The sequence below is a fragment of the Panthera pardus genome, unplaced genomic scaffold (genome assembly GCF_024362965.1).
Source record: "Panthera pardus isolate Hobbes unplaced genomic scaffold, ASM2436296v1 HiC_scaffold_2, whole genome shotgun sequence".
NCBI classification, from domain to species: Eukaryota; Metazoa; Chordata; class Mammalia; order Carnivora; family Felidae; genus Panthera; species Panthera pardus.
In genome coordinates, this window is record NW_026526765.1 from 44,075,236 (window position 1) to 44,094,101 (window position 18,866).

Genomic DNA, 18,866 nt, shown 5'->3' on the forward strand with positions numbered 1-18,866 from the left:
ACAAAAGGAAGAATGTTTAGACTGAAATGCTAAGCAGCAGGCTAGATATTGTTGAGAGAGAGATTAGAGCCATTTCACCTACTGACCAATTATCAGACGGGTTTGGAGAGCCCACTGGGTGCCCAGCACTGTGCCCTGTGGATTAAGGGTACATTTAATCAACCAGAGACAATGTCTTTGTCTTCAAGAGCCTCAAGGCCTGGGATGGTTCAGACAAGTATGAAAACTAGAGAATAGGACCAAGTGTCATTCTGTGCTAAATTCTTTGGCATGGGGCTATTAGGGAAGAGATGCTTAGAGGCAGGAGGTTGGAGAAGATGACCTTGGAAGATCTCTTGCTGGCCTGGGATATCCTCTGGAGGTTCCCAGGATCACATCCTTGCAGGCACAAGATGATAATGTTGCAGCTGTAGCTCCCTTGGGCACATCCTCTAGTCTTTTCCCCAGGACATGCCCTAGAGCCTGGGAATATGCTAATCATCATTGTCCATTGTCAGGCCCACATGGGAGGGGCTGTCCTCCTTCCTAGACGTCCAGAACCAGGCAGCCCCCTCCCGCCTCCCAGGGCTGCTTCAGACCCTCCACCACCATCAGTCATGGCCCCCACCAGGGGGAGGCATGGAGCTGACTGCCTGAGGATAAAGATTTTATTGCTTTAATTCTTGATACAAGAGTCTTTCTTCTCCTCTTTGAACAAGAAAGCAGACTCCATCTGCTTTGGGAAGTACCTTCTCTCCTTTCTCCTGTTTCCTTCCCCTTTCATCATTCCTCCTTAGCATTTGCTTTTTCCTACCTACCTTTCTCTCCCCTTCTGGCCTTCTGCCTTCTTCCTTTTCCTTCATGTGTTTCTGAACCTAGACTGTTGGCGCTGAGAGAGATCTTAAAAGTCAGCTAGTCCAGTCCTCTCGTCCATTTTACAAATGAGACTACTGTGGACCAGAAAGGGAGGGAGACTTACACAGGGAGTTCTTGGCCGAACCCGGAGGAGACCTGAGTTAGCGCTCTTCCCTCTTGATCACTTTGTTTGTCTCTCCTTTTCTTCACCCTCTCATTTTGACACCCCTCCCCTCCCCACATTTTATGTCTTGCGCCATATTATTTCTTATTCTCTTTTGTCTCTTCATGAGACAAATGGTGACGGATGGAAAGGAAATCAGGACTTTCGGTGGCAGAACTGAGGGGAAATGTGTTGTCAAGTTCTCCCCACCTCTTTCCTCATGGGAAGGGCTATGACTTGGGATGAGTCTCTCAGTTTTCTTCCTCTGCTCTCTCCACCCTCCCCCTACACCTCTCTGGAGAGGTTTGTGCAATGTCTTCCCGCCTATGAAGACTTTGAAATGGATTGGGCTCAAGGTATCCTAGATTGGTAAAAATCACTGCTTTGGTGTACTCGTCCACAAAACGGGGATGGTAACAGTACCGACCTAATAGAGTTGCTTTAAAGATTAAATGGTTGATGCATCTGGAGCTTTTAGAAAAGTTCTTGGCATATAGTAGATTCTAAATTCATGTTATCAGATAATATTATAAACATTATTTAGAGGAATTTCTGTTCATAAGGCAAAGGGTGGGAGCACAGATGTTTTAACATGAGAAGGGAATAGAAAACTGTAGTTTAAATAGGTCCTTGTTGGTGACCCTGTCCCTGCTATGCATGCGCTGTCTGCTGAGTGTGCCTACTTACTACCCAAAAGTGCCATCTTTCCTTCAACTATTTAAATTCAAATAGCAGCCCATGTCCATGACTCACACTGAGAAGCCATTTGAGACTTAAAGGTAGTTAGGCTTTGCTCAGAACTGACTGGGTTTCACAAGTCCTTCTGGCATTTTCCATTCAATCCAAGGGCAGTGTTTAAGATGGAATGGTGGAGAACAGCATTCTTGAAACCCAAATGGCTTGCATAGCACATGACCAATTTTGCCCAATTCACATGCTGTTATTTTATTTTTATTTTTTAATGTTTATTTATGTTTGAAAGAGAGAGAGACAGAGCCTGAGCAGGGGAGAGCAGAGAGAGAGAGAGAGAGAGAGAGAGAGGGAGATACGGAATCTGAAGCAGACTCCAGGCTCTGAGCTGTCAGCACAGAGCCCGATGTGGGGCTTGAACCTACAGACTGCAAGATCATGAGCTGAAGTCAGATGCTTAACCGACTGAGCCACCCAGGCGCTCCAACAAAATAACCCAGGTACCCCATCAAAACAAATAAATAAACTTTTTAAAAAGGTAAATTAAATAATAGCATGTGAAGGGGCACCTGAGTGGCTCAGTTGGCTGTGTCCAACTTCAGCTCAGGTCATGATCTCACAGTTCTTGGGTTCAAGCCCCATGTTGGGCTCTGTCCTGACACTTCAGAGCCTGGAGCCTGCTTTGGATTCTGTGTCTCCCTCTCTCTCTGCTCCTTACCCCCCTCTCTTAAATAAACATTAAAAAAAAGTTTATTTATTTATTTTGAGAGAAAGAGAGAGAGAGTGTGAGTGGGGAGGGGCAGAGAGACATGGAGAGAGAGAGTCCCAAGCAGGCTCTGTGCTAACAGCCCAATGCGGGTCTTGAACTTACAAACCGTGAGATCATGACATGAGCCGAAATCAAGAGTCAGATGCTTAACCAACTGAGCCACCCAGGCGCCCCTAATTTACCTTTGAGTTTTTAGTAATATAAACTACTAGTATTATAATGAAACGGATAAATTCTAGTACTTAGTAAAATAAAATTCATGATTAGTGAAATAAAAGAAAATTATCCTGTACCACTGAAATTTGTCATGCACACTACCAGTGGAACAGTCTTTAGGTGTAAGGGAAAATTGTCATAGTGAAAAGAGACTTAGAGTCCTTGGTCCTTGTCTGGGCTGGGCATCAATTCACTGTTGACTTTAGACAAATCCTTTTCCCTGTGGCCTCTTTTCCTCCCTGGGAATTGAAGGGATTGGGTCAGATAATTCTTTCCATCTCTAACTTTTTTTTTTTTTAAGGCCATGAGGATTTTATGAAATTACAAAATGAATTGGTTAGGGCTTCAATCATGCCGATGAAAATATATTCCATCTATCACTGGTTCTAAAAACCCAAGTCTATAATGTAACTCTGGCCTTCCATTTTCCAATGACATCTTACTTCTAGAACAGTGACTTCGGTAGGAAAACCTACTTCTGTTTGCTCAGAAAATTCTTCCAAACACACCAAACAGACTCAGCCTCTAGGTTCATTTTTATTCAGAGAAAACCAATCAACTGGGCACTGGTTCAGACCACTGCAAAAGTCTTTTTTCCCTACCTGGTACATGTGTCTTTTATTTAGGTTGGCTCTAGGTTTGATTGTGTTCCCATTCTCTCTGATATCTCTTTATAGAAAATCTATTTTTTCAGCCTTCAAAAGTAATACATTATTGTGAAACATTCAAGCATTACCAAAATATTTAATGTAGGAAAGAAAAGCCCCCCATAGTCTCATTCTCAAGAGATAATAACAACTATGAACAGTTTCGGGTCCATTTCTCTAGACTTCTTTTTCCCATATGAGAACAATAAAACATTAAAAAAATAAAAATGGGATCTTATCGTAAACACCATTTTGCTACTCTCTCTACACTTCTCCCCCCGCCCCCCGTTTCATCTTTTGTCCCGGATATTTTTGACTTTCCTGCATGGAATGAGGTCACCTGCCTTTGGCACTTATTGGCCGAGACTTTGGATGAATCACTGCTCCTCTCAGGGTTTCAGTTTCCTCATCAGTAAAAGGAAGTGGACTTTTCCCATCTGCCCATCTCCCTAGGATGTAAGTCTTAAGGGAGGTGATGTGTGCAAGTGTAGGCAGCCTGGGGTGGACTCCAATGGATTATTCTCTGTCCCATCATCTGACTAACTGGGTTTGTAGCACTGCCCATGATCTGAAAGTCTGTGGTTTCCCAAGCTGTTTGTTTGTAGACCCGTCTAGACGTTAGGCTGCATGAGAGTAAGGACTACGTCTGTTCTGTTCATCACTGTGTCTATCCCCAGTACTTAGAACAATCACTGACTTATAGCAGGAATTCAAGAAATATTTTTTGGATAATGAGCAAATTGTCTACTCTCAGCTGGGCTTCCAGTTGACAAAAGGCCCACTGGGAGAGAACAAAGAATTGCAGGACTGGACTGAGCCTGGTTAACAGTGGACAGCTGGCCCATCCAGTGCCCTTGATCTCCACATCCTCCAGCCTGCCTGTTCGGCAAGCCTTTCCTCTCTGCCTGCAACAGTCTCTCTTGGCACTCATTGCCACCTGGTGAATTAGTCATTTTTTGTGGCCCAGTTTAAGTGTCCTGGCTCCTTCGACTTTTTGCTGTCTTCCCACCTCCAGGCAGAGTTACACTCTTCTTTATGCTCCCACAATGCTTTGCACCTCTCCCCTTGTAATATAGTAATCATGGTTTCCTGCTTTGCACGATTTCTGTGTGTCACACGTCAACACTCTCCATGCCTTCTCCCATTTAATCCTTCAGGTGATTTTTCAGTGTGGGGGGTGGATACTAATCATTGCCATTTTACAGATGATGAAAACTGAGGCTCAGGAGTCCTAAAAACAATCTTTCTCCAGGACATACAGGAATCAAGTAATATAACTAGGGTTCTAGAATATATCTGACTGATTCCCAAGAGTTTTTAACTTCTGGGTGTTCTATGAGCCAACTTAATTTAAGAATTATGCAGGGGCACCTGGGTGGCTCAGTTGGTTAAGCATCCGACTTTGGCTCAGGTCATGATCTCACAGTTCATGAGTTCGAGCCCTGCGTCGGGCTCTGTGCTGACAGCTCAGAGCCTGGAGCCTGCTTCACATTCTGTGTCTCCCTTTCTCTCTGCCCCTTCCCTGATCATGCTCTGTCTCTCTCTGTCTCAAAAATAAACACTAAAAAAAATAAAAATAAAACTTAAAAAAAATTTAAGAATTATGCTGGAAAGACCCATAGTCTTTACCTAGTGCAGTCTTACTTGAGGCAGCATGGGGTTACCCCTTTTATTGAAACATGTCACCCTCCTCTTCAGGAAGTGTAGCTTTCTATATTCCAAGGCCTATTCAACGAATTCCTCCAAGCCCCTTTGCTCTGGATATGATGCAGTCCTTTCTTGGCTCCTGTCAAGAATTGTTCTTTTCTACTAAGTGTTTTAGGTCACATCAAGAAAACTATCTCTACCGAAGTTCATGCTTTTGGCACAACTAAAAACTGTTTTAGAAAGTTTGCCTTGTCCTGTGGAAGGGGCCTCTCTGCAGACCTTGGTCATGGTGGGAAGCAACTTTAGCTGTGTGCCTCAGGTGTTTTTCGGGGCCTGGAGTTAGAACCTGCTCAGCCAGACGGTGAGGATAAAACTGAGAAGCTCACCGCAATGGCTACTGAGGCAGGGCTGAGCTGCCGAGTCCAGCTCCCTCTCACTGTGACTCATTTCTTAGAGGAAAAAGGGATTACGGTGAGACACAGCAGTGCTTCGGGGTTGGCTGGTTGGAAGCCTTCCGGTCCTGGGCTTCTGTAGAACCAACAGGAAGATGATGGGAGCAGGCACGTGGGGACAAAGTAATTCAACTTAACAAGCACCGAACACCTAATATATATGAACCGCTGGGATGATGCTGTCTATGAGGAAGAGGGAGAACAAGGTGAAAATTCTGGGAAGCACCAGGGGATGGGTTCTTTTTCTTGCTGCCCTTTCCACACGTACCACAAAATTCATTCAATTCCTAGCCTTTGAAGGGCTCACAGTCCAGTAGGGAAGTCGGAAGGGCACCCAAATGTATGTAAGGGCACTTTGAGTAAACCGAGCACCAAGGGTAATGCCTACTTCTCCAAGAGGATTCAGGAAGGAGGGTCTACACCCATTTAGGGGGCTGGTGGCAGTCCAGGGGCTGCCTCACAGAGGCAGTGGGGCTAGAGGTGGATCTTGAGGCATGGACAAGACCTTAGGGAAGTGGAAAAGGGATTGTCCTTTGTTAAAGGCTTAAGTTCTGCACGGAAAAAGTGCTTGAAAGGTAACTTCATTTATCTGTTGGTGAAGTTGTTCTCTTCAGTTTTTTAATTTTAGTTTATTTATTTATTTTGAAACATAGAGCAAGAGAGAGCGAGAGAACATGAGCAGGGGAAGGGCAGAGAGAGAGAGAGAGAGAGAGAGAGAGAATCCCAAGCAGGCTTCACGCTGTCCATGCAGACCCAGATGCAGGGTTCGAACACACCATGCCTGATGTGGGGCTCGAACCATGTGATCATGGACCTGACCTGAAACCAAGAGTCAGACACTCAACTGTGTCTTCAGTTTTTAAGATGAGGAACAGTTTTAAGATGAGAAAGGTTGGGTAAATTGCCAAGATCATACAGCAAGGAAGTGCCAGAGGCAGGATTCAAAATCAAATTAGCTTGAATCTGGGGCTGGCTGGTGTGCCTTTCAGGGCTGAAATGAAGGGTGGGGGGGCGGGGAGTTTCTCGATTTATGGAGGGATAGGGAAGAGTGTGAGAATAGTACAGGGATGAGAAGAGTGGGCATACTACAGAGACCAATGAGAAGTTCAGTTTGGGCTGGAATTTGGTTTGTGGGAAGGCAAGGAGCTGGAAGTGGAGGTAGGGGCTCTGTAGCGACAAGCTGAGAGCCATGTCCTGCCCAAACCTGGCATTCTCAGCAAAGGGCAGCGCAAATGCAAAAAGGAATGAGACGCATCTGTGTGCACACTGACAACTTATTGCTGGGTGAAAAAAAGTAAGTTGCAGAACACGGTGTTTAGTATAATCCCATTTTTGTAGAACAGAAATGCTCACTAGTGGAACATGGCAGTTGAAGGCTCTCTGAAGCCAGACTGCTTGGATTTCAATCTTGCACTGCTGTTTCCAAGCTGGGTAACCCTAGGAAAATTATTTAACCTCTCTGTTTCCTCCTCTGTAACCTCATCTATAAAATGGGATGAATAATGCTTTACAGGATTGTTCTGAAGCTTCCATGGGTTAATACATATTCAGCTTTTAGAAAGATGTCAGGCACAAAGCGAGCACTCATGGTTTGGTCATTATGTTATTAAAATCATCTGGAAGGATGAATAGCAAACTGTTGAGTAATTTACCCTGGGGGGTAAGATTTCAGTGTATTTTAGTTTTAAACATATTTCCCCATGTGATTTAAATATTTTATGGCAAACATGGAATGCTTATAATGTAAACAAACCAGCAAGTTTATTTCAAGGTTGATATTTGGAGACTTTGTTTTTATTGTGTTTTTTTCTGCTATTAGCAGCAGGCCTGCTAGGGATACATTTGGAGAAGTCTCTGGTGTCACTCAGAGAGCTGTTGAAAACAGGTGTCTGAGGCAACAGTTTTGGGCTTCCCACAGGCCAGGTCTGGAGTGCAGCTCATGATGGGAGAGCTGGCCCCGTCCTTGCCTCCTGGCCCTGTTCTGCTCCCACCACCCGCCACCCTCCTGTGGCCCTGGGTGCGGTTTCCCCTGCCTAGGGATATTCTTTTTTTTTTTTTAAGTTTATTTATTTTTGAGATAGAGAGACAGAGCACGAGTGGAGGAGGGGCAGAAAGAGGGAGACACAGAATCTGAAGCAGGATCCAGGCTCTAATCATCAGCACAGAGCCCAATGTGGGGCTCGAACTCACAAACTGTGAGATCATGACCTGAGCTGAAGTCGGACACTTAACCGACGGAGCAACCCAGCCCCTCCCCTCCCAGGGATGTTCTGAGAAGCCCATCATTGGGTGTGCTTTGGGAAAGGCAAATTTGGAGCCTGTGGTGAGGGCTGGAGCTCGGGCTGTATCTCCAACCTCCTTCAGGGAAGGTAAAAGGAAACTGGTGTTCTTGGTCTTGTGTGTTTGTGGGTTAGGATGTGAGGCTTTGCTCTGAGTACTAAGGGCCAGCAATTAACAATTAAAAAAAACAAAAGGGCCAGGATTGGTGCTGGCTTTCTCCTTTTCCTCCCCACCAGGTCAGAAATTCTCTCGCAGAACCCTTGATAGCTCTTTTATCTGAGCGCTTTTTGTCACGAGGCAGGTGCAGGTGCATAAAGAAGAAAAGGCTGCAGCAACCTGTCTGCCCTTAGAGCCCCAACCACGACCCTCTGGAACGCGGGTGGGAGTTAGTGCCATTCCCCTCCCGTGTGAAGGGTGGAGATTGAAAACTCATCTACTTACGGATGTATGTTAACTTTATTATGATCTAGAAAGAGATGGGCCCTCGGAAACAGATGAGCTCCTGATCATCTAGAGAGGGAAATTAATCTCTTTTCTACCTCTGTCTTTCTCATCCAGTTCAGTCCCCTCTCTCCCCCTCCTGGTTCATTCTGGGAGTAACAGTGTCAGTGCAGTGGTTAAAAGAGTGTTTTATGGGGGCGCCTGGGTGGCTCAGTCGGTTGGGCGGCCGACTTCGGCTCAGGTCATGATCTTGCAGTCCGTGAGTTCTAGCCCCGCGTCGGGCTCTGTGCTGATAGCTCAGAGCCTGGAGCCTGCTTCATATTCTGTGTCTCCCTCTCTCTGACCCTCCCCTGTTCATGCTCTGTCTCTCCCTGTCTCAAAAATAAATAAACGTTAAAAAAAATTAAAAAAAAAAGAGTGTTTTATGGAGTCAGCCTGGTTTTGAATCTTGATTTTGCCTCTTGCTAGTGGTCTTAGCTTGGGAAAATTACATAACTTCTTTATGCCTCAGTTTTGTCACCTATAAATGGGAATATACTAGTACTTCTGTCTAAGGGTTTTTGTGGGCTTACGAGACGAGGCACGTGATGTTGCTAGCACAGTACCTGGCATTCGATAAATGTTCAATAAATAGTAACAACTATTATTAGTGCATTGTTACAGCCCAGGCTGAGAGGGAGCAGCACCAGAGAGCGAGGAGGGAAGATTCAGGAAGAAAGGAATGGCAGACTGCAGTATCTATTAGCATAAAAGATGCACATGTTCTGTGCCCCAGCCGTTCCATTGCTTGTTCTTGTTATCTTCCTGGAAAAATGTCACATGTGTTCACAAAGATGTAGGTACACTGTGATTATTGCAGCACTGATGGCAGTGGAAAACTTAGAAAAAAAAGTATAAATGCCCATCAGTGGGGGGGATGGCTGGAAAACAATGGAATACACACAACATGAAATGGTTTGCAATAGTTAAAAGAATGAGGTGAGCTGTGTGCCTCAACAGGTAAAGCTTCCCAAGACCTGTGGAGATGCGAACGAGACGAATTGCAGAATTATATAGGCAATATAATTCCATGAAATGATAGTCTACACGTATATATTTCAATAGTTATACCCACATGTGTGTATGTATACGTCTACTCATGCACACCCATATATGAATAAAAATGATCAAGTACAATACCCCTTAAGGAAACATAAAGCTGGGAGGGACCTGGAGATCATATCAAAGGGGGAGTTTTAAGCTTAAGTCTAGTATTAGATTTTTTTAAAAAGAGAATATATGCCTATATTGTACATTTAAAAATGATCAGAAACAGAGAAAGGGAAATCCGTATCTGGCTCAGAATCAGAAGAATATGACTGTCGAACTAAAGGCCTGATGGGAAATTCCCAGCTCTCCTGTCAGGTGCTTCCTGCCACCCTCCCACTGCAGCCCACTGGCAGAGGGTGAGGGCTGTTAGCCTGATAAACGCCCCGGCTCCCCAGGGCTGTGGCTTAGGAATATATATATATATATATATATATATATATATATATATATATATTGCATATATATATGACGGTGTGGTGAGCTAGGAGAAAGGAGATCTATATTTGAATCCTGGATTTGCCCTGAGAGTAACAGCAGGGTGTTTGGCAAGTCACTTCTCCAAACCTCAGTTTTCTTAACTCTAAAATGGGGATAGTAACCCATATCTGTCTCATATCTGTTTTTTAAGGTGATTGGGAAGCTCCCATGGGATCGTGAACGTGAAACGCTCCTTAAACTGTGAAGTGCTCTTGTAAGAGAGGGCTGCACGTCTGCCCGGCAGCCAGGGTTGCAGCGGACTTGCCGCATTCCTCTGGAGCCGGGCAGTGTTGCAGAACTGAGCACACCGCCATCAACACGCAGCTCACAAAGGCCGAAGATCATAGCAGTTACTTTATTTGATGTATACGATCATAATGTGCTTTGCGGAAAGGTTAAGAGGTCAAAGTGGGTAGAGAAGAAGGAAGGACGTGGTCCCGAGGTCAGACAGATGGTAGAATGGGGCAATGGTGTCTGAACATCTGGGAGTCCTAAACAATACTCTAGTTATGTTGGGTCATCGTTGGAGAAAGAAACCAGATTTCCTTCCTCTCATCACCTTGATCTACTTCCTCTATCAGTCCCGAGAGACTCGCAGTGCTACGTCCTAGGCCGCCCACCCCCCACCCCCGGTGCCCGGATTTAAAGCCCATTCTTCAGGTGCCCCTTCTCTTTATCCAGCATCACATGGCTAGAGTGCCCGGCTGCGTAAATGGGCGCTTTTGGTGTGCTAGGACTTCAGGGCCCAGGCCACCCACCAGTTAGGGAATGGGGATAGCTGTTTGAGGTTTGTGTCTGTGAGGGAGGACGGCGTGTGAGACTGCCAAAGGAAGGAAAGTGCCGTGGCAGAGTCGAGGGCACACAGCCCTTAGAGATGACATGCAGGGGAGTAAGTTTGGGGGATGAACATAATCCCACAGGACCTTGGGAGCTCTGCCATTCACGCTGTAGCCTTAAGAAAGTTATTTATCCTCTCTTCATCTGCAAAATAAAAGGGTTGATCTATGTCAGGGGTCCCTAGCCAGGATCATTTAGAACCTTACTACTCAAACTGTTGGTCCATGGAAACATCAGCATCACCTGGGCGTTCTTAGAAATGCAGACTCTCACCGCCCCCAGCCCAGACCTTCTGAGCCTGAATCAGCATCTAACTGAGATTCTCAGGTGATTCATACACACACTAAAGTTTGAGACTCTTGGTAACATTATAGGTTTCTGGGTCCCCCGCCTGAAGGATCCTGTTTCAGTAGTCTGGTACGGTGGTAGGAAACTCTACGTTTGACAAGCCCCTCACTGCTAGATTGGAGAGCTGTTGAATTCTAGAATTGCCTTAAGTTTCCATGATTCTGTTGGTACTTAAGACTCACTGAAGGGAAAGTGTGGTTTTCTGGGGGTGAATGGGAAGGAAATTGAGGACGGACCTTGCCAGGAAGGGAGTAGAGGCTTATACTCTAGGTGCCTGTGGGTTGCCCAGTACCCGAAGCAAGAGAGAACGCTGCCCATTTCACGGCTGGGATTAATGACTGTCAGCAGCTTCCTGTTAAGACGGTAAACTCATTTAGCAACGGACACTGAAAAACAGCTGAATCCAAAGGCGGAGAGTGGTAATCTAATTGCACTGAATCAGCCTCGGGAGACTCGGACAATATCAACTTCAGAAAACCACAAAGTGATCCTTTATAAGGAGTTTCAAAGGCTTTGGGGCCTCAGCACCCCTCATAAGAGCTTGCATTACAAAACATAGGCACTGTGCGGATAAGTCCGTCTCCTCAGCATCTCAGGGCATTGTTCCCTTCTAACGTGCTTTCTGAATGCATTTGCTAGTTGTGTGTTGGGCTTACCAGAGGGTTGGTTCAGAAGGGACAGCGGGAGTTCGGGGCTGAGAGGCCTTCAGCCATACAGGCCATCGGTCCTGTGAACACGAGCCGTGCCTGTGGACTTGTCTGTAGACCAGTGCATTTTCTAGGGGTCTTTTTTTGGCTCTGACATTTTCTTAGTCTGAGGTCCTTCTCATTTCTTAAAACCAGCCTCTTACATAACCAGGTGGTTTCTTTTAATAATCCTTTGTTGCATCGTGTGTGTGTATTCATTGCCCAATTTATTCGTCACCAGTCCATTTTAAAGAAGGAAAAGTTATGAGTGAATGTGTGTTTAGGGTGTACCCAGAGAGCTTACAAAGATCGGAGGGTAATTTGGGGATCAGGAAAGGAGGGAATATAAGTATTGTAAAGATTTGTCCCTGACCTGCATTCATTTACTTTTTTTGCAGTAAATTATAAATCTCAATCCTCAAAAGCAGCTTGGATTTCTTCTACATCTCTCATGGGAGGTGGGTTTCTCTGCCTTCATTCCTCCGGTGACAGGGACCCTTACTACCACTGAGGCAGCCCATTGCACCACTTGACAAATCTGCCAGAAAGTTCCAAATTACATTGAGCTAGAATTTGTGTGTGTGTACAGTAAAATAATTACCCATTAATTTGCTCCAGTTCTTCTCTTGGAGCTATATAGAATAAATCAAATTTAATGTTTCCCAAATGGGGTCCCTGGATACCTATGGGGTTCATGAAATAGTAATGAGGATTCGGAATCCATTTTAAACATTTCAGAGACTCTAACAAATTGCATATTTACTTCTGACAAAGCTCTATGGACTAACTAAAAGGCATCACGTGTCTTTGCTTTTGTTTTTTTTCTTAGGTCAACTCAGTGTGGCGACACTGTCTATACCAAAATGTTTAGTATTTCTGAACATTATCAAAGGCAGTTATGGATGCCTTTGATTAATAAAAATGGGGAAAATAAGTTAATGGTGTATAGGATTTGGTTAACAAAATTTTAAAAGCGTAGACTTTATGGGCGAGGAAAAAAACCGAAATAGAATCCCTGGTAAAAGTATAGAAACTTTTGGTCTCTTTTCATGCTCCTCTTCAGATCTATGGGGACAGTAATCAAACACCATGTTTTCTCATCGTCCAAAGCACTTCCTGGGGGAGAGAGACATAGCCATGCAATTTGTTAATAATCGTATCTAGAATGTGATAACCCTCCAGAGTGAAGTTGCTTAATGAGGTCCTCAGTTCTTTCAGACTTTTGAATCTGCATATAATGCAATGTCACTACTTCATATAACAATTGAAATATGAGGCAATATTTTTAACCAAAAGCATTCTATCATGGAGATTGGAGGAGGACAATTCTTAACTGGCACAGTTAAAAATGATTTTAGAGAGATTGATGTGTTGATTCCCTTCATCTTACAGCTGGGGAAACTGAGGGCCAGAAAGGTCATGGAACCCTGTCAAGGTCAGGCCACTAGCTAAATTCTGGATCCCAGGTCTCCTGCCCTTTGGGCCAAGTCCGCTTTGCCTAAAGCAGCAGAAAACCTGCAGAATAGCGTCAAGATGGCCAGGCGGGAGACAGTGCCATCCGTCTTAAAAATCATTCTGGCTTCTGCCAGCTGATGAAGGAAATAAAGTTAATGACGCCCACATAAATGCGATGCTGTCGCAGGACGCGTACACAGGCTGTCGGGAGAGGAGCTCTGCGGGCCCTCTGAAGAAGGAAAGAGGTTTTTAATGTAGCTTTAAAGGGAGCAGTGTCTCCTCTTTCTGCAAGGACAGGGACTGTGGCATCTGTTACCTCCGTGTCCCCCATAGAGTGCAGAGTTTGGGACTGGACACATAAATACATGATAAATAAATGCCTAGTGAAGAAATGAAGGCAGCGTCAGTGTTGAAGCAAGTTCATTCTGAGCCTTTGTGGGTGTGGGCCTCTGTCTTTCACAAAGACCTTATCCCGGGCTGGAGGCAACATAGGGGTGTTGGAATCAGTCATTTGAGTTGATTGGTAAGCAAACTGAGTCCCCATGATGCAGAGTCTTATCAAAGCCATGCTGCAGGATGGGAGCAGATCTCACTTTAGAACAGGGGGCTTTCAAATCCTAGCCTAACTGCTTTCTCCACTGCACCACATTTGCAACCTCTTTCGTAGTTAAGTTGGTCTCAGGGATAAATTCCCTAAATATCCCCTGATAGGTCATCACCAGTTTTGCAAATACACAGAAGTTATGCACCAATTCATAACTCTATTTACCAGCCTAGGGGCCGTATCTAAGCTATCCTTCGGGAATAAAAAATGTGATGTTTTCTTTTCTCTTACTCAAGGTTCCTAAGCCCCCAGAAGAGGGTAGACTGACAATTTGATTGGGCCTGGTGCAAGCTTGCCCAAGGAACTTCTTTCCTCAGGAAAAAAGTCCTTGGCCCATTTCAGAAGCTCTTAAATGCTTTCTGCAGTGCCCAAAACACAGCGGGTAAGATTTGAGGGAAAATACAGCTATGCTACTGGGAGGAAGAGATCCAGAGGGGGCACCTCAAAAGAAAACTCATTTACCTTCCAACTGGATGGGTTTCCAGGACCCAGATATGAAACAGTCTATCCGCCATGTTCCTCTTGACCCTTGTGTGAATAGAAACATCTTTCCTTCAAGATTTTAGTGACCTTTCTTAACAAATGAATGCCATATTCAGCACAAAGCCCTGTGCAAGGAAGCATGGCAAAACCATCCATGGGTTAGACTTGGTTTATCTCCTCTCCCTTTATTCCCTTTGCAAGCATGAGCTAGGTCCCTTTTTGCTTCATTGGGGTGATTTGTGTGGTTCATGGGGGGCATGTTCTCAAGGAAACTAGACTTTCCTCCCCATTGTAATTAGGACATCGGAACAGCAGATTAAGAATTTGGTCATTCGATACCAGTGGTTCTCAACTGCAGACAATTTTTGTACTCCCTACCCCGGGATTTTTGGCAGGGTCTGGAGACATTTTGATAGTCATGACTGGGGGGAGGGGATGTCACCGAGGCCACGGTACTGCTGAACATCTTACAATGCACAGGACAGCCCTCCTAATAAAGATTATCCAGTTCAAAATGTCAGTAGTGCCGAGACTGAGAAACACAGTTATATGCTACGAATTACCCAGAAGATAAAAAATGTTGGGGTCTTCCTGGGCCTTTCCAGCCATAAGCTAGAAGGTAAGCGTTCTGTGAATCAAAGCAAGTTCCCTTTGGCTTGCAAAGGAGGTTGAAAGGAATGTGCTTCTACCATTAAAAAAACCCCCAAAAAACCATATCTTTGCTTATTATTTTTGGCCAGTCTGGCTATAAAGCCCCATCTCCAACTGCAAACAAAGAGACAAAATTTAGGTTATCGAATCCTAGGATGTCACTCATGGTTTTAGAACCATAGGCTTTTAAAATACCAAAGCAGGAACTTCAGCCAAATCACCTCATTTTACTTATGGGGTCACAGTTGATGAGCACTGCAATGCTGTTTGTGTCCCAGTACCCTATGTCTCTCTCCCTGTCAGCTCTTTTGAAGGCCTGAATGCGTTCTCTGTGTTGGCACCATACGAGATTTCTGCCTCACTTCGACTGCTGTTTTGTTTTACTGTTTACTGTCATTATGGCCATTTCGCTGGTTATGTACTAATGCAGCAGCACCTCTGTTATTGATGGCCTTTCCTTTTCTAGCCCCCAGATTTCCCCCAACAAGGTGAGCAGCTGGCATCATTTAATCTAAGTAGTACCTGGGTGCCTGAGATGATTGGATTGGCTCATTCCAACACGGTGCCTGTCCCTTGGGGGAGAAAGGGTTATTCACATGGAACCTGCTAGGCTGCCAGTCTCCATTTACCCCCACATACAATTCTATTGAGTCCCCAGATTTTAATGCTTCTGTATTTTGACCTAAAATTTAAAAAATGAGAGAGTTAGAAATGAAAGTGCCAATGACACAAGGATAATACTTTCCCTCCTTTTGACCTTTTTTTTCCCCAATCTCTCTGAAAAATTGCTGAGGGTATTTCCTGAGTTCAATTCCTAGCTTCATTATTTTATGTTTCAGAACAGTTCTGAAACAACATTGACTCCTCAGATGATGTAGTCATTCCTATATTTTGAAAGTGCAGTGGTACCAATCCCTTCCCAGCTCTCCAGAGTCATGACTTTTCTTTCTTTATAAACACAGAATCCCATACACATTGTAGCTCAGATATGCCTTGACACATGTAGGGGAAGGAGATGTAGAGTGATGTTTCCTGATGGGCTACCACCAGTTTACTTAAAGAATTAGCACAGTGGATTCATCACCTTCTTGAAATGATTACAATGCAAACCTTTTAGACCGTGTCTCCCTTTTGTGAAAGACAATGTCGGGGAGAAGAAAATCAAACATACTGTTCATCAATAAAAAAGGAGTCGGGTGTGTGTGTGTGGTGGCGGGGTGGGGGGAGGTGATGTGCTTGGTCCTATTAATTTGCTCTTTAATCTTTCTGGTTCAGTTCTGTCTCGGTAAGCCAAACAGAGAATCAATTTGCATACAAATGTTACCCAGTACCCCACCTCCGCGGCATTTTACAGTTCTATATGTATGTAGGGGAGAAAGGATTTGATATTAAGAGGATACTTCCTGCCCCTTCCTCCATAAAGTAGCTACATTTCACAGGGCCCTGGATTGTTGCACTTTTTCATTCTATCTGACTCCCTGACTATTTGCATTCTGAGCTGTGGGCAGGACTATGGCCTATCAAACAATTATTTGAACTAGAGATTAGAAGCTTTAGCGTTGGGTATCTCAGGGAAGGAGGGGGTCTTTTCTCCATCTCAAGAGAAAGACATGAAGAGAGGTTCACATATAGACCCTTATAATCCAGGGTTGGGGGAGGAGTCATTCATTTAATAAACCAACCGACAGGTTAGTCAAACCAACAATTCATATGCAGAATTCTCCACAATGTTAAAAGGAAAAGCAATAATTAGTTGCTGGTTTATTATGGGAGTACTATGGGAATAATATTTGGTGGTTACTTATTTTTAAAAATAACTTAGAGTGGGCTTTTCAAATGGCTGTTAATACAGTGCCATGGTAAAACGTGAGAGGCAGGTATCTAAAATGAGGAAGATTAATGATCCCTGCGGGTCATGGAGGAAGAATAATTTTTTTCAATTCATATAAATGGAATTTATCATAACCATCTCTGACGATGGCTGATTCACCCACTTACAAAAGAACTATCTATTTCAATGCTTCCTGAAGAGGGTGATTTTTCACTTTTCACTTGTACTAACATAGAATGCTAAGCCTGTAGGCAGAAAATTTTAACCTGAAGAGATAACGGATGAGGGAACTCAGCTACAGATTCAGGGACGGACATAAATTAAACAAAACAAACAAGAATTGTCCATCAGTTCAGGATCTGCAACTAACAAAGTAAGAGTTTGGAAAGGTGAGTGGGTGAGAGGAGGGAGTCAAAGTTTCTAAAGGGAAATCTTTCCCAGAATGTGTTCCTAAGTAGATCCACTCTGCACCCAAGTTCAGGGCTTTACAACCTGAGGTCATAACACTATTGTTTCCAAGCACTAAGCCTCAGCCTACTCCCCCCCACCCCCGCCCCACGCAGAAAAAGAAAACAACAACAAAAAAGGAGAGAAAATTAAATGTTCTGTGTCCATTGAGCTCGAGTGCAACCTTCCCCGTCACCGCTAGTTGTCACTTGGCTCCCAGACGGGAGAGCTGAGGTTTTCGGCACTGCGGTTAGAGAGAATGCAGTCCTAATTAAACTGAGTAACTCCAAAAGCTTCCCCTTAAAGTCCTCAGCCCAGTGAAAGCCAATATGCAGAGGGGCTGGGGGCCAGTGATGGGGCGGGGGTATAGCAGATGGAAGGACAAACAAATCACAAAAAAACAGGCAAACAGCTGCTAGAGCAGCGACTGTCTCAGACCTCCACGCACAAGCCAGACACCCTGCGGGAGGGGTGGGGTGGGGGAGCGGGGGATGGAAGGACCCGATTGCAGCGGTATACAGCAGCCCCTTCCCCCCAAAATGAAGGGATAACGGACAGAGTCAGCCTCAGTGCTCCTTTCCCCCATTTCCATTACAGCGATGTGGTCAGTAGAAAATTGCATACCTGAAGAATACAATGGTCTCCCAAAGGTAGAGTCGAAGAGTATTGAAGCTGTACATTTTTCAGGTCCTTGTGCTTTGTAGTCCACGAGTTATGAGGGTAAAAAATGTTTCAAATTGGCACTTACAAAACCAGCGAGCGCTATTGAAAAAATAATCCAGATGCTAAGGGGAGGTGGAGAACAGGGGCGCGGAGGGAGAGCCCCAGGGGAAATTGGAACGAGGGGGCTGTAGGTACCACGGACAGAGGCAGCCGTGAAGCGTTTCAGCACCACGGAGAGCGTCCAGCCCTGCTTTTCAGGAGCGCGAAGAGTATTGCTGTTTGTTAAACTCCAGCTTGTCTGTTGGCTCCCTGCGGCGCTGGGGAGGCACGTTTGGGGGTGGGTATATTTTCTTTTTTACCCCTGTTTTTCTGTTTAAACGGCCAGCTCCATGCAAGGGAAAAAAATCTTCTGTGGCGATCAGAGCGCTGGCCTCCGACCGTTAGATTGGGCGAGCATCTTGGGTAGAGAGAGCAGGGCTTTATGCCCCTGGGCTGGCCTGAGGGGGCTAGGGGCCAGGGGAAGCGATTGACGGTGCTGCCTTCAGTTAAATCCCGGAGAATGTGCCAGGCTGGCGCATCGCGACCGAGTCCCGGAATCTCGTTTCCCTGCCTGCGTGCGAGTCTGTTGTCGCCTTGCGATCCCTGTTCTCTGGTCCCCGCCGAATAAGTTATGATCGCTGCAGGAAAGGTGTCCCATTGCTCAGGGCTGCAGGCATGAGAGAGCTCAGGGCAAGTTTCAGGGGCTGTCAGGGTCCATGGCGACCCCGCGGGGCTGAGGAGCTCAGGGTTTCAGATGCATCTCGATTTTCTGAGCTCGCCCATCTTCCTTTGGCCAGGACTCCCTCAGATCTTCAGACTTTCTTACTGCATTAATTTAACAAACTGGCGGCATGGGAGCTGGGAGGGGGGCGGGCGAAGGCCGATGGGAGGGGGTGGAGAGGAAAAAAAGGGGGGAAAAACTCCTTAGTATCTTCAAACCCTCCCACTCGAGGTGCTCATTGGCCCACGGCTGCGAAAACCAGATCTTTTCTCAGTGTTTGGCCAATCGCGTTTTAGACTCTAGGTTGAGTTTAACGCTTAAAGTGCTGGACGAGATCCTTGACTCCCCTTTCCTTTGCAAGCGGGCGGTGGGGTGGGGGAGATTATGGAGTTAATC

The 18,866-nt window shown here is 45.2% G+C and overlaps 1 protein-coding gene across 2 annotated transcripts in view; it reads right to left on the reverse strand.

Annotated features, from left to right (window-relative positions):
• The window catches only part of GLRA1 (glycine receptor alpha 1), an 83,814-nt gene extending 65,198 nt beyond the window's left edge, over positions 1–18,616 (reverse strand). For both annotated transcript variants that reach the window (XM_019464481.2, XM_019464480.2), the window contains exon 1: positions 17,672–18,616. In XM_019464481.2, the coding sequence (XP_019320026.1) occupies positions 17,672–17,727 (56 nt within the window). In that variant the 5' untranslated portion in view covers positions 17,728–18,616. The remainder of the gene's footprint in view (positions 1–17,671) is intronic.
• Positions 18,617–18,866: the final 250 nt, after the last annotated feature.